This window comes from Mus caroli, chromosome 12, assembly GCF_900094665.2.
Source record: "Mus caroli chromosome 12, CAROLI_EIJ_v1.1, whole genome shotgun sequence".
NCBI classification, from domain to species: Eukaryota; Metazoa; Chordata; class Mammalia; order Rodentia; family Muridae; genus Mus; species Mus caroli.
In genome coordinates, this window is record NC_034581.1 from 98,413,779 (window position 1) to 98,428,772 (window position 14,994).

The 14,994-nt window shown below is 49.3% G+C and overlaps 1 protein-coding gene across 1 annotated transcript; it reads right to left on the reverse strand.

The window, feature by feature from the left end:
- Positions 1 to 328: 328 nt before the first annotated feature.
- On the reverse strand, positions 329 to 10,114 carry Serpina11 (serpin family A member 11). Its single transcript, XM_021179399.2, has 5 exons — positions 10,043 to 10,114; positions 5,996 to 6,647; positions 4,654 to 4,927; positions 2,990 to 3,137; positions 329 to 624 (listed from the first exon to the last, which is right to left on the reverse strand). Exons 2-5 carry the CDS (start codon positions 6,645 to 6,647, stop codon positions 421 to 423), a joined length of 1,278 nt encoding a protein of 425 aa, XP_021035058.1. The 5' UTR covers positions 10,043 to 10,114; the 3' UTR covers positions 329 to 420.
- Between the last annotated feature and the right edge of the window lie 4,880 nt (positions 10,115 to 14,994).

A 14,994-nucleotide genomic window follows, 5' to 3' on the forward strand; every position in this document is an offset into this window, starting at 1 on the left:
TTGGGACACCCCTTGCCTCTGAGGCTCCTTGTCTGCCTCTTCAATTCTGCCTCTCATGCTTTAGATGGATGGTGAAATTTGTCCCTTCTCACACCCCTTTGCTTCACAGCACGTGGTTTGAAGCCCCCGTCAGCCCCAGATCCAGCCTCCCCTCACCTCAAGGTAACACGGCAGGAGGATGTCACCTGGCTTGCTCATTCCCTTGTGTCCTTGGTGCGTTTTCCCATATCCCTCACCCTAAGGCTATTTAGCAGACATCTGCAACGCAGGTGGCAGGGTTGTGAAGCTGCCCTGGACATTGCCCTCCTGCGAGCATGGCTCAAGGGACTTTGCACAGCCAAATTCAGATTTATTAGAACTGCAGCACAGGGGTCCTGCCGTGCAGGTTGGGCTAGCCTTCCTGTGGTTTCCCCACCACAATTACCCAGCAGCTGGGTTGACCATTTTCCCCAAGAAGAGCAGACTCTGGGTGGTCACCTCCCAGAGCAGAAGCAGGAAAGGCCTGTTAAAGTGGGCCTGTGGGGCTGATGTCATGTTCAAGGCTGGGGGCTGGGACAGGAGGCCAGAGGCAGCTGCGGCCTCAGTTCCCTTCTCGTTCATGTCCACTATGGCCTTGTGTGACACCTGGGAGAGAAGAGGACAGAGTCAGCACTCATTCATGGTTCTGAGGGCAGAGGTCACCTTCCCCAAGCCTTGGACAATGTCTCAGGGCCCCTTGGGTCCACCCTGCCTACGAAACAACCCCAACTTATATATGTCACCTCCCACAGCTGAGTACCCGGACACCTGGTGGCCTCAGCCCCACTGAGGAGCTAAGTGCCATGCAGACTCAAACCCAGCAGCCACCTCGCAGAGCATTTCCTGGCATATAGGTCCACAGGGAACTTCACTTACTCTTTCTTAATTCTCTCTGGCTTCTCATCTTCAAAATGGCTTGTGGCCGAAAGCAGGCCCTAATGTGCTAGGTAGAATTGAGCCCCACATTGCCCTAAGCATAGAATATTAAAGGTCTCATTTCACAACTTCTTTGCAAGAAAGGACTCTGTGACTTTAAAAGAAGTGGGGAAAATAGTCTTGAGTTATTTTACCTCCGAAAAGGTCTGTGAAAGATAGCCAAGGCAGGCAAGGTCACTGCAGAACATTCTTTGAAGTCTATCATTTTCTTCTTGTCCACCACACAGGCTCACATGCACACACACATACACATACACCCTCCCATGCACATACGGGCATACCTTATATACACACACGCTCAGACACAAGTCTACATCCCTGTTTCCTTGGGTGTGCATTTAGCTCTCTGTTGGAGGGTTAAGAGCTAAATACAAGACAGAGTCCATTCCTTGTAAGGCCCTAACAAAGACTATTGACAAGGGACATCTCTGACCTAAGAAAAAGAGGCAAGCTAGGCTCTAGGAAGAGCCTGGACCACTTTCCTGGGGAAGACTATAGTTCCCGTTAGAGGATTACAAATGCTTGTCCATCCCATGAGGCTTGTGCTGTCTTGCATCAAGAGGGAACACAGCCTCTAACCATTGACTGAACAGGGGACCTGCTCTTAGGCAGTGGCTGTGAGCCACTGTAGGCCTGTGGGGGATGGAAAGGTTACAAGCCACTGTATATTTCTCCTGTCTCCCTCTTCTCCTCTGAGAGAAGGATTTTCCCTTTCTTTTCCCTCCTGGAAGAACGCACAAGGAACAGATCTGTAGCCAGTGTTACACAGCAGGCTGCTTTGTGAATGCACTGTCTGCAAGAGATAGGCCTCGTAGAGCTCAGTCCTCCGAGCAAAGCTGCTACCACCTTTATCAGACCATTTGTTCCTGCCTACACGTGCCTGTCAGAATTGGGATGGCTGAGTGTTGACACTCCGTCACAGATGGAGGGAGGAAGAGAGCCGTCCAGCTCCTCATCTGAGATTCCAGCAGGTCCTCTCAGCCATCTGTACACAATTCTGCTCTATTTACACGTGGGTCGAGGTTGACAGAAGAAGGGCTCTTATCTAAGCTGAGTGAAGATTTTTTTCATGTAAGCTGACTTGGGGTCACCTATTCTCCTGCCAGTAACCCTTCATCCTTGCCTAAAAGGCTCAGTGGCTCCCCACATGACATTTTACTTTGGTTTGTTGTAGGACCTACTGGAGAATAGGTGACATTATTTCCATCTCCTCTGGGAAGGGATTCTCACAATAAGCCTCTGTTGTGCTAATGTACTGGGATGTAGGGGGGAGGTTTGTTACCATAGCAACGCTGACAGCTACACCACCTGTCTATGCTCTATTACTTTTCTTTTTAAGATTCATTTATTATATGTAAGTACACTGTAGCTGTCTTCAGACACTTTTTCTTTTCTCTCCGGCCCTGCTTGCTCGGGCCCAAAGGTTTATTTATTTATTATATGTAAGTACACTGTAGCTGTCTTCAGACACTTTTTCTTTTCTCTCCGGCCCTGCTTGCTCGGGCCCAAAGGTTTATTTATTTATTATATGTAAGTACACTGTAGCTGTCTTCAGATACCCCAGAAGAGGGCATCAGACCTCATTCAGATGGTTGTGAGCCACCATGTGGTTGCTGGGATTTGAACTCAGGACCTCTGGAAGAGCAGTTAGTGCTCTTAACCGCTGGGCCACCTCTCCTTGCCACTCTATCACTTTCTATAACTATAATAAAGACAGATAGAGCTCCCGATGCCCAAAGGGGAATTATTTGGAATAAAAGACTGCTACCCCTCACCTGGCATAATTCAGGCTCTGTGAATAACCTCAAGCATTCTACAGAACCCTACATCCCTGCCTCCCTAGTGCAGATCTAGGGAAGGGGGGATGGAAATGGAGTTGCTCATGAATAAAATCTGTAAAGACTGTGTTGAAAAGTCAGTCTAGGGAAAGGACTGGGGATCTTGTTTTTTTTTTTTGTTTGTTTGTTTTTTTTTAATGTACTTCATGTTGGAAGAAAAATATCCCTCGTCCCCAAGTTCACGTCCCCCACCTTACCCTGGAGACAGTTTTGTTGAGTTGCCCCATAATTCCTGATAGGTCAGCTCCCATGTCGAACAGGTTGCCGAGACCAATGAGGGGCAGGATCTCGTCCAGGTTGTAGGTTGCGGAAATCGAAAACCTTGGCAGGTGCAAATCCAACAGACTAGACAGAGAACCAGAGAAAAGGGCTTGCCTGGGCCCTGGCTGCTGACCGCCTGGGCTGTGAGCGAGAGCAGGGTATCCCAGCCTGTGGGATGATTAGTCTTCCTGTGACACGGTTTGCTGTGGTAGAATATCCCACTACCTACACCCACCCAAACCTCCCTCCACATAGACCTCATGTGACTCATGGCTGGATCTGAGAAGTTTCCTGGCAGACAAAGCTGTCTGTGTTATCTTCCCTGTGTTTGTGGAGAGCTTTCGAGGTGCCAGGCACTAGCCAGAGTTTCGCAAGGCGCCACTAATTAGAAGCACGGGGTATCAGGTTGAGTAAATACTGTTTGTTTATCCCACCCCCACATCTGAGTCATCTGCAGGTGCTTCGGGCTCAGTTTCCCAACTGTACCTTATAGCCATTCATCGACACCGTCCCAGTGCAAGCCACCATCACCCTGCTCCACCTGCCTGAGCCTTTCTTAGAAAAAGGCAGACAGATGCCCCAGGGAGATGCCCACCCCCTGGTGTTGCTGCAAGCACCTAGAGAAGAGATTCTTAACCTGTGCACCATCCCATTGATAAACCTCTATCTCTGAAAATATTTACATTTTAATTCATAGCAGTAGCAAAATTACAGTCATGAAGTAGCAACAAAAATAATTCTATGTTTGGGGGTCACCACAACATGAGGAACTGTATTAAAAGGCCATAGCATTAGGAAGGTTGAGAACCGCTGACCCAGAGAGAGGGCTGTGGCGTCTGAACCTAAGGCCTGCCTCTCCGTTCTCACCATCAGACTCTCATGTCCCCTTGGATGAATGCAGAAATTTCTTTTAACTCAGAGTAAATCTACCTCATCTCACTGAGGCTACTATGTTTTCCCTTTATTTATTTGCTAATTGTCAGGGCTCCCTTAATAACCAACACTCTTGGGAATAGCCCACTTGTAGACCATTCAGTTCATACTACATTTATCACAGCCAGCTCACAGTGGGTGGTACCATCCCTGGCCTGGTGGTCTGGAGTTCTATAAGAAAAGATGCTGAGAAAGCCATGGGAAGCAAGCCAGTAAGCAGTACCCAACTATAGCCTCTGCATCAGCTCCTTCCTCCAGATTCCAGGAGACTTGGTCATCTTTAGTAATTGTTCTTGTATTATTATTATTATTTATTATTATTATTAGCAGACTTAGCTACCTCATGATACTAAATTATTATGAAAAAGAAGGAAGTAAGAGGAAAAGACCCTAAGAAGGGATGAAAAGACAACCTAGAAAGCACTTATATTTTAATACTAGTTTAAGTACTCAGATACTGGCTCTCCTCGTGCCCCACACCCCCACGAAGTAGGTAGCATATCTTTGTTTTAAGGGTTGAGGAAATCTGCAGCCCAAAGACAAGAAGACATCTGTGAAGTCAAGGGTGAGATAGTGCGCAAATCCAGGAGATGGGTGCTTGGGGCTAAAGCTGAACAGACTTGCCCCAGCTCTTAAGCAAGACCAGGCAGCACCTTGGGGCACCTACCTGGGCAGGAACCGCTGGCCCCACCTTCTCAGCGTCTCTGGCTGGAGGGCAGCCTCTACCTGCTTCATCTTCCCAGGGTCAGGGAGGACCAGCAGCAGCAAGGCGGTGCCACTGTACTCGATCTGGAGGACAGTGCATGACGCCTCCTGGTCATACAGGAACCTGTGCATTTCCTTCTGTCGCATCATGGGAATTCGGAGCGGCGTCCTCTGGTCCAGGGAGAAGCTCTCCTGCTTCCGGGTCTGGTAGCGATCAAAGGGATGCTTCCACTTGGCTGAGGGTAAAAAAAAAAAAAGCCACGGAACCATGAGCACATAGGCAAGAGAGCAACTCGGGGAGACATCCACAAGGTCATGCAGAAAGATGACATCATCTGGAGTGTCTTAAATATCAGGGCCCAAAGCTAGGAGGCACGAGAGCAATTCCCTGGGCCAAGTGACCTATGGTTATGCTGAACTGAGAGAATTTATCTACAAAACACACACAGGGTGCTTCTGCCTTCCCACAAGGTATAATTTTTATTATTTTAAAGAAAATTTTATTTTTATTTTGTAAGTCTACGTACCATGTATGTGCAGTACCCAAGGGGGCCAGAAGAGGGCACCATATCCCTTGGATAGGGAGTTATACACAGTTGTCACAAATTGAATCCAGGCCCTCTGGAAGAGCAACCAGTGGTCATAACTACTGAGCCCCTAAAGCACTGTCACTTAAGTCATCAGGAATGAATAAGAAGCATGTAATTCTTAGTAAGGTGGTAGGCATGAGTTGATTGAAGCAGTCTGATTTCTAGAGCCATAAAGCTGGGACTGGCAGCCTGATTCGGACGGCACAGCTCAGGTTATGTGGGAATGTGAGGTCCACCCTCTCTGACCAGATGCTTTAGTGTCTGCAAAGAGCTTCAAGCTGGCATGGTGGCCCACACCTGCAAAGTCAGCCCTCAGGAAGCTGAGGCAAGAGAAGCCATCTCCTTAGCCTCCCCACCCCCTCTCTCATTCATTCATTCATTCATTCATTCATTCATTCGAGTCACAATCTCTCTATGCAATCCAGGCTGATATCAACTTGTAATAAATATTCCTACCTCGGCCTCTAGGAGTGGAGGGATGTGCCTCCACACTGAATAGATACACACTTTCTGGAAAGTCGACTCTTACACCCAGGCCAGGGTCTCTGCTGAGACTTTTGTGATCCATATCTACACCGTCCCTCTGAACTGTCTTTTCTCTTTTGCTACTTCCACAGGAGATATGAGCTCCACAAGCTTAAGGAACTGTCTTATCCACACCTGGCAGGCCCTTTACTTACAGAGAGGGCCATATTTCTGTCTGAGAAGACTCACCTTTGAAGAAGATGTAGTTCAAGAGAACCATGAGAGTGTCATGGCTGAACTCCGGGAGACAGCCCACCACCTGCCCATAGGTCTGCTTCCTCACTAGGTCATTGATCTGCTGCCCTGTGGCAGCTGCTTCTGTGAAGTTGGCAGAAAAGGCCAGAGCTCCATACAGTTCCTTGGCACTGTCCAGAAAGCGTTGGTGAGGCTTCAGCTGTCTGTCTAGGAACAGGGAATGTCCCAGTTTCAGTTCCAGTTTGGGGCTGGGGAGGTCAAGAGTGTGCAGGAGGCTCTGGAAACCCTGGTGGACGTCAGCTGCTGGGGTCTCTGTGAGGTTGAAGCCCAGGCTCTCCAGAATTTGAGTCTGGGTGTCAGCATGTGCTCCAAGAGACAGCAGAGCCAGGCTGCTGGAGAGGCTCACGGGGGAGAAGAGGATGTTCCCTGCTACTTCCTCTGCTAGTTGCTTGTATAGACGCAAAGCAAAATTCGTAATGGTGGGTGTGACCTTGTGATAGGCGGGTGCTGGCTCCAGGGACTGGTGGCTGGCTGGTTGAGGTGCCCCCAGACTCTTATCTCCATGGGCAGAAAATGGCTGACAACGGACAGGAAGCAGGACCTCGGCTACCAGCAGCCACAGCCACAGCCACACTGGCCCCATCATCTGAAAAGATGAGTAACACATTGGTCTTCTTGGTAGATGACACCATTGCCCCCTGATCTTACATTAAAGCCACCATCTGTACCTAATCCCTTACTGCAGAGAACAAGGGAAGGGGAGGGGTGTATGTGTGTGCAACTGGGATTCCAGCTGGAAAAATAGATCCTTCAGTCCAGCCTTCCTCCTTCCTTCCTTCCCTCCCTCCCTCCCTCCTCCCTCCCCTCCTTCTACTCCTCCCTCCCTCCTTCCTCTCCTCCCTTCTCCTCCCATATTTCCTTCTGTTCCTCCCTCCTTCCTTCCCTCCCTCCTCCACTCCCTCCTTCCCTCCTTCCTTCTCTCTCTTCCTTTCCTACGCCCTCCTCCTCTCTTCCTCTTCCTTCCCTCCCTCCCTCCTTCCTCCCCCCTGTCTCTCCTTCATCCCCCCTGTCTCTTCCTTTCCCCCATTCTCTCCTGTTCCCCTCTCCCTCTTTTCCCCTGTTCATTCTCTTCTCTTGCTCCATCTTTCATTCCTTTTTTCTTCTCTCCCTCTTTCCTTCCATCTTATTTTTATTTATTTATTTTTTGCATTCTTCTGGATCCAGTTGTTTTTGCAATTATATATAATATCTAAAGGTGTGCCAGACACTGAGTATCTTGTGGGTTAAAGAAATTAACACAACCCCAAGAGTTTCAGAGTTTAGGGTAGTGGTTCTCAACCTTCCCAATGCTGTGGCCCTTTCATGCAGTTCTTCATGTTGTGGTGACCCCCAACTGTAACATTATTTCATTGCTACTTCATAGCTGTAATAGTGCTGCTGCTATGAATTGTAATGTAAATGTTTGGTATGCAGGATATCGGATGTGTGAGCCCCCACCAAGCCTGTGGTTGCAGCCCATAGGCTGAGAGTCACTGGTTTAGGGCATGGTGGAGGTGACATCCAGGGAGAGGCCATGCACCTGAGGTTTACATTAGCTTGGATCAGCAATCAAGCCCACAGCGATGAGGGGATGAGGGCAGCCTCAGAAGGAAGAGGACTGATGGTTCCTGGAAGAAGAGCTGAAGGAGGGATGGGCTCCATTTCCACAGCTCCACTCCATGAAAACCACCTACTCTGTGCCAAGACAGAAACACCCATGTGTAAGGATGCAGGGGTGCCACCTACACTGTGTGCAGAGACAGAAACACCTGTGTGTAAGGATGCAGGGGCTTGGAAAACATCTATTACTAATTGAGTTTTGCCTGTACAAATTCATTTGCCTAGCTCCCAGCACCTAAAACCTCATAATGCTGCTTTGCTTATAAATGAAGACATTACAGATATAAGTACGTAAGATGGGGTCATTTAAGTGGGGCCTTAACCCTGCATGACTAGTGTCATTAAAAGAAGGGACTTGGATTTCTGAGAAGTATCCCGGGAGGATCCTGGGGAAGATGCAGGCAGAGATGAGACCCCAGTGCAAACCACACAATTCTGAAGGTTATAGCAATCAGGGGTCAGGGAGGGGCCTGGAATAGGTTCTCCTGCACAGTCTCTGAAGGGCACAACTATCACCTTGATGGTAATGTTAGACTTCCAGTTTCCAGAAGTGCAAGGCAAAGAACTTCTGTTTAAACCCCTGCTCCTTTGTGCAGAGGCAACCCCCTTCATGCAAGTGCCAAGTGTCTTATGTTCTAATTTAAGTTATGAGATGTGTCAGAATAGCCGTTGGTCACCTTGACAGGGTTCATGGAGAGGTAGGAGCAAGAAGGGCAAGGTGAGGGCAGCGGTGGAGGGGCAGAGCCTACAGGGTGAACAAAGCAAGGCTCACCCCACTTTGCTCCACTTCCTTCTTTTCCCTCACAGGTGTCCCTCACCCCCACAGTCCTGCAGAGGACATACTGCCCCTACCCTTCTTCAGCCTGGAGTCTTCTGGACCCTGAGACCTTCCTGCATTCCTTCAAACCAGCCCTTCTACCTTTTAATGACACAGCGGCTACACGCTGATCTTTGTTCCTAGTTTGTCCTGAAAGCATCCACACCATGATCAACACATTCTGTGCATTTTGCTCATATGGTGGCCTTTGGCTCAGTGTCACCTGCTGGAGCGAAAGGAGGGGAGAGGCAGATGGAACACGGCCCCCGGGTGCTCAACCAGATTACAGGCGCCACATGTTTGCAAAAGGTGAGAGCAACTTGCTGGCTAAAGTAAGGCTGGCATCTCCTAGGGTCAGGTCCTCCCTCCAGCACCAGCTCCATGTACGGAGCTTAACAACAGTGTGTTATGCTTGGGACTTTCCTTAGATGGAAAGACCAGAGGAAGACGTGGAATGATGGTTGAATAATGATGTTGAGTAATTGGTCTGCCCTGGTAAAGAAAGTAAGGGCAGAAAATTTGAGGGAGCCACTCGTGACCATTGATCTCGGCACCTTCCTGACCCTGCTACCCCACATCCCAAGGTGACTCGCAGAAGGATGTGGTTTCCAAGGAAGACTGAACTGTAGCCAGGCTGGTCTGGGCTTGAACTGGGGGCTCTGCTGTTACACAGTGTGTGATACTATCTCTGCAACACAGGGCCTCCGTTTGCAAAATCCATGTGGCAATGTCACTCCTCTCTTGTGATTTATGAAGTCTAACTTGCAAAGTACCAGCAAGTAAGAAAAACACTACAGGAGACTTTGTCCCATTTCTACCTAGGCTGGGTGTACTGGAGATCTAGTGCACTTAACTCTGTCCCCAGGCAGATTCTCGGAGAAAAAGCAGAAGCCCGTGGCTGAGTTCTAACCTTCTTGTTTCTAAGTGTTTGTTTAAGTTCTGGGTACATCGGGCACATTGCATCACTGGCCTGCAGATGGAGGTGTTTACAAATGCGTGGGGGAGAGCGAGCATCGATGGGCGTGGCATCCCGGGTAAGCGATGGTTGTGTTACTGCTGCTTCCCACCTGCGACTCAAACACCTGGAAGCCATGGAAATGCCAAAGCCACAGTCCTCTTCCGATGCTGGGACAGTTTGCTGTCTGTCCTTTAAACTAATGCTCCTGAGACCCTCGAGTCACAGAGACTTCTAACCCAGCTGTGTACACAGGGAAACTGCAGCTTAGAATTGACAGGGCTCAGCTCCAGACCTGGGCTTCTGTGCATGGGCTTGTTGCCATAACTGAGTTCCTGGTAAAGGTGTCACTTAGCTTCCAGCTGTTTTTGTGTTGGTTTGCCAGGATTATTGGCAGCTCATATATCAAGATTCCCTACGGCTGAATTTTCCAGATATGGTGCCTGAAAACCTGTAGTTTCAAGATTTAGAGGCAGGACTCATTGTCCCTGTCTCTCCCTCTAAAGCTGATGGTAGGTAGGGTAGGTAGGTAGATAGGTAGGTAGACAGTCAGTCAGACAGACAGACAGATAGATAGCCCACCTTCATTTTGGGTACAGGGCATACTCACAGAGAAGTCACCCAGGTGGGCCCAGCTCCACAGTCCCGTAATGCCTCCTGCCCACAGGGTGATAGTGTTGGAAGACCATAACAGCAGACTGGTCGATATTGGTCAGGTCAGTTCCTGGAACTGACTGGAAAGCAAATAGGATAAATAGGACTTTTTTTTTTTTTTTACAGTGTATGTCCTGGCTGCTGGTCCCACAAACAAGCAAGTGACTTGTGCCCCATTCTGTCTGAGGGTGTTGTGCCGTTGGTGGTGATGGGGGTCAGGGAGTGTTTGAGATGCTGCATGTAAACAGGAGTTTTGTAGGAACCAGGATCCAGTGAGTCCTCGAGGAAGTGTGGCCCCCAGTACTTCACAGAGAGAAGCACGACACCAAGTGACTTGCTCTCAAGTCACTCTCTGAGCTGTTGCCACCATACCAAGCATCCCATCATTTCCTGGGCACATTAAGTCTAACCTGTGTAGATGGTGGAAGGTGCTGGAGAGAAAGTTAGTGAGTGTTGAAAGACTAGGTAGTGGGCACTGGAGCCATGGCTCAGGAGCAGAAAACACATACTGCCTTTTTAAAGGACCTGAGTTTGGTTCCCAGCACCCACATCGAGTGACTCACAACTGCCTGTAACTCCAGCTCCAGGAGATCTGACATCCTTCTCTGGACTCTCAGAGGACCTGTACTCTTGTGAACACACACACACACACACACACACACACACACACACACAAACACATACACAACAACAACAACAACAACAACAACACACACACACACACCTGATGCCAAGGTTTATTTTGTTTAAGAGATGATGGCACCTTGATGAGACAGAGGTGACTTTGTATTCTTGCTTGTAAGTGTGAGTGTGTTGAGGGGAGGGGGTGCCAGGTTCATGTGGAGGACAGAGGGCAGACCCAGAGGGTGTCATTCCTCAGGAGCTATCCACCTTGTTTTATGAGGCAGGGTCTTACACTAGGTCCTAGGCTTCACTAGTTGGACGATGCTGACTGCCCAAAAAACCCCAGGGATCGCTGCTTTCCCAGTGAGATTGCAAGCACGCACCACCACATCTAGCATTTAACCTGCACGGTGGGAATCTGACCTCAGGTTTCCAGGGCTGCACTTGACCAATTCAGCTACACCCTCCAGCCCCCTTGTAAGCTTTCTTACTGAACTCGTGTCTTGATCTGATAAGACTAATAACATTGTAACGTTAAAAAGGAGACAGCTCAATAAAACTAATAACATTGTAACGTTAAAAAGGAGACAGCTGGTAACTTTCAGCTCCTCTCTTCATCTTGAATATCTCTTCAGACCCTCTCTCTCAGGGAGAGAGCTGGAGATGCTCTCAAGTTCCTGCCACACAGAACCTGCAAACAGCTGAGTGGGTGGACGTGCTTGTGCCACGCCTGGCCACCTGGATTTCAACAGGGAAACTGAGAATGGACATTTGCCCTCTGTCTCTTTTCCCACCCTGGCTGTATGCAGGGTCCTGTGGGGAGCAGAAGACACGGTGTGGGAGAGGTGGAGTCAGGCCTGAGCTGTGGGGAGGCGAGGCCACGTGCCCATGTGCCCTCACCTGGGACCAGGCTCTGGTGTCCCCTCACTGGAGCTTATTGAGGACTCTGGTACTGTCTTTTCCAGCCGAGCCTCAGCACTGTATGCTTTGAGAGTAAAGCTTTGCTTCCTACGACACCACCATGACACCACTCAAAAGGCTGTTCCCTCTTTTTGAGATCCACTTCCTGTTCTGTAAGGGGCAAATACCTTTGTTTTGCAGGTTGCCCTCAGAGAGAGTGGAGACGACACATGACAGAGTGTGCCAGAGGTGCTCAACGCATGTAACTTCCTGGTAGTTTGACTTTCTGGGTATCCTGGCAGTCAGTATGACAGAATTGGCTGCACCCACTAATAAGCCTCTCTTCTCTCTTTCCCAGGAATCTCCCCTCCACTCATCGACCACTTCCTAGAACCAAGGGCAGGTATGGACTCCCAGCTCCCCGAATGGCCGCTTTGAGTCCTGCTTGGCTGCCTGGTTCTCTAGACTGCTCACTTGTGGGGTCTACCCCCAACACAGGCACCTCACACTGGCTAGACCAGCAAAGCCTTGGGTTTTTATTGATGATCAAGCATCTCTGCCTGTGACAGAACCTGCCCTGGAGCACTGGATCCCAGCCCTGGCAGCACTAACCTCATCTCTCCCTTACGTTGACTGCAGGCCTGGCAATGCCCACCTGTTCTCCGTTCTGAACTGTGTTCGGCTCCCCTTTGGCAGTCTCCAGAGAGCCTGTTTTTCCCAGATGCTCACAGGATGTCACTGCTCTGCCAAGCTCATACCTCACCTCCCACCCCTGAAACTCTGCTCTTGCCCCACCCCAAACAACTGCTGATAAGCAAAAGAGCCCCGTTTCTTTCCTGCACACTCTGTCTCCTGCCTAGAATAACATTCCCGCCCCTTCTGCTTCTCAGACAGACGCCAGTGCCTACTTCAGAAAACCACCCCCTCCATCTATCTCTGCCCCAGGCTGTGTCACTTACTCTGGGCATGCTTGTAACACAGTGTGTCATCACACTCTTCTCAAGCTGGCTTGCAGAATGCTTTTGGTCTGTGGGATCTTTGTGGCAATAACCCACACAGTTGGTGCTGGTGCCTGTTGTGTTGGCACAGGGCAGGCACATGGGTGTGCTGCAGATACACACATTTGCTACACAGAAACTTACTTCGTCACATTGATGACCAATTGGTAATGAACAGATTCTGGAAGAGGAGGTGACATGTGACCCAGCTAAGTACCCACTGCTGAGAGTACCAGGCAGGGTCACACAGATGGCTTTATTTAAACTCCATGAAATATGAAACAAAACAAAAACTAGTAATTATGGAGAAATACTTGTAAGGAAGAGAAGGGGCTGTGAGAAGGCAGGAGAGAGTAACCAGAATGCATTGCATACATGGATAAAGTTGTCTAAGAACAGACCTTATTAATAGTAAAAGAGACCCCCACTCTCTGTCAGTATGGTATGGCTAACCACAACAGCAGAGAAAGGAAATGTGATGAATAGGCCAGTTCTGAACAAGTGGCTTATGATTTTGAACACTGGCCACCCCACACGTTAGGTCCTGGGCCAAATGCCTGCTTCATGTTATCACGCCAATCTTCACAGCTATCACAAAGCAAGTGATGTTGCCATTATATGTGGGCTCCTTCAGGCTGCAGAGAAGAGGCGTGCTATCACCCGGAAGCAAGCTCACACCATTGAGCAGGCTCTTCTGTAGCCCATTCTTAGCTCCAGGAAGGATGGTAGATGGTGGGTATCAGGTGTCATGGGTGCCTCTGAGAATGGGAGTGTGGGGTGTGGGGAGGTGGGTGGAAGACAGTCTGCATAAATGCCCACTGTTCTCCACAGCTCCCAGCTTATCAGAACCATCCTTGCTCCCCATCTTCTAGACAAAAGCCTCCGTAAGCGCACCAGTACATGGACAGTGCTCCCTGAGCACTGGTGATCTGGGACCAGTCTTCCTTAGCATTCTCAGTGTGCTTGCTCATTGGGCAACTTGATGACATGGGGCTGGGTGGGGTGAGGTGTGGGCTCTTTAGAGTAGGGACAAAGCACATGGAGATTAAACAGAGTCCTAAAGGATGCACAGTCGACATGGGGCAGGGCTGCCTTTCCATTCTGTCTCAAAGAGCCTGAACTGTAGCCCTTTTTCCTGAGCTTGGTCCCTTCTGCATCTTGCCTGCATGCTGGGTACTATCTTGCTCATGAGGTCCCCAGTGTCAGACCCCAGAAGCAGCTCTTACCGGTGTCTTGTGCCCTGTAGGACAGAGACACAAGCTGAAGCCATAACGGTGCACGCGGTGGTCTTCCCAATGCTGGTATTTACACAAGTGCTTTCAGCCCATGTGAGCAGCCTTCGTCTCAGCAAGTGTTAACTCTTCCCCTTTCCTCCTACCTCACTGTAAACTCCACAATGTGGGAGTGATTCTTGACCACACCCCAGCCTCAGGACTGTTTCTGCGCATAGTAGGTACTCAGTTCAGTTCAAGGCCTGCAGATTGATTCAACATCCACTTAGAAATTCCGAATGCCCCGTGCCCTAGCCAGGGTACCCCGCATGGTTTACAATATTTAAAATATTCCTACACAGACAGGAATGGGCAGCCATTGTTTTATTTACATTCTAAGCTGCTTTGGTAGCTGCCACGGAGCCAGCTCAGCTCTGCATCCTGAAGGCTGGTTAACACAGAAGAGACCATGTTCTGCACACCCTGCTCAAGCAGAATATACAGGAAGTGGGGACAGCAAAAGGTTTAAACAAAGAAGGACGGCTCATCGAGGAGATGTCTGATGTGTAGGACATAGAGCTTGGCTAGAATAATAGTTACTCGTCTTGTGGTCCTGACCAATAAACAACCTGGAAAAACCAGCGTAAGAAAGCAAAGGGTACAGTGCAGAGAAGTCTCGGTGGCTGGAGCTTGAGGCTGGCTAGAATAATAGTTACTCGTCTTGTGGTCCTGACCAATAAACAACCTGGAAAAACCAGCGTAAGAAAGCAAAGGGTACAGTGCAGAGAAGTCTCGGTGGCTGGAGCTTGAGGCTGGCTAGAATAATAGTTACTCGTCTTGTGGTCCTGACCAATAAACAACCTGGAAAAACCAGCGTAAGAAAGCAAAGGGTACAGTGCAGAGAAGTCTCGGTGGCCGGAGCTTGAGGCAGCTGGTCGCACTGCATACGTAGACACAAAGGCGAGAGTAACGAATGCTCTCTGTAGAGCTGACAGTCAATCCTGACCATCACAGCTAGAGACATCGGACAAGTGACTCTGGAACTGCATGAACAGCCTAGAGCCTGGTACTCTGGGTTCAGTACTGGGAATCTATTGTTTGACTGTTCACTGAGATGCCTTTTGGAGATGATGTCATCCTGATTTCTATTAGCTCTATCTGCCTTTAGAATACCT

What these genes read in the sequence shown, in the direction of transcription:
- Serpina11 (XM_021179399.2), bottom strand. Translation starts at nt 6,647, where the DNA reads ATGATGGGGCCAGTGTGGCTGTGGCTGTGGCTGCTGGTAGCCGAGGTC. An exon ending in GGCCAGCGGTTCCTGCCCAG is followed by an intron (nt 3,138 to 4,653) that starts GTAGGTGCCCCA and finishes TTCTCTGTCTAG; the next exon opens with TCTGTTGGATTTGCACCTGC. An exon ending in TCAACAAAACTGTCTCCAGG is followed by an intron (nt 625 to 2,989) that starts GTAAGGTGGGGG and finishes CTTCTCTCCCAG; the next exon opens with GTGTCACACAAGGCCATAGT.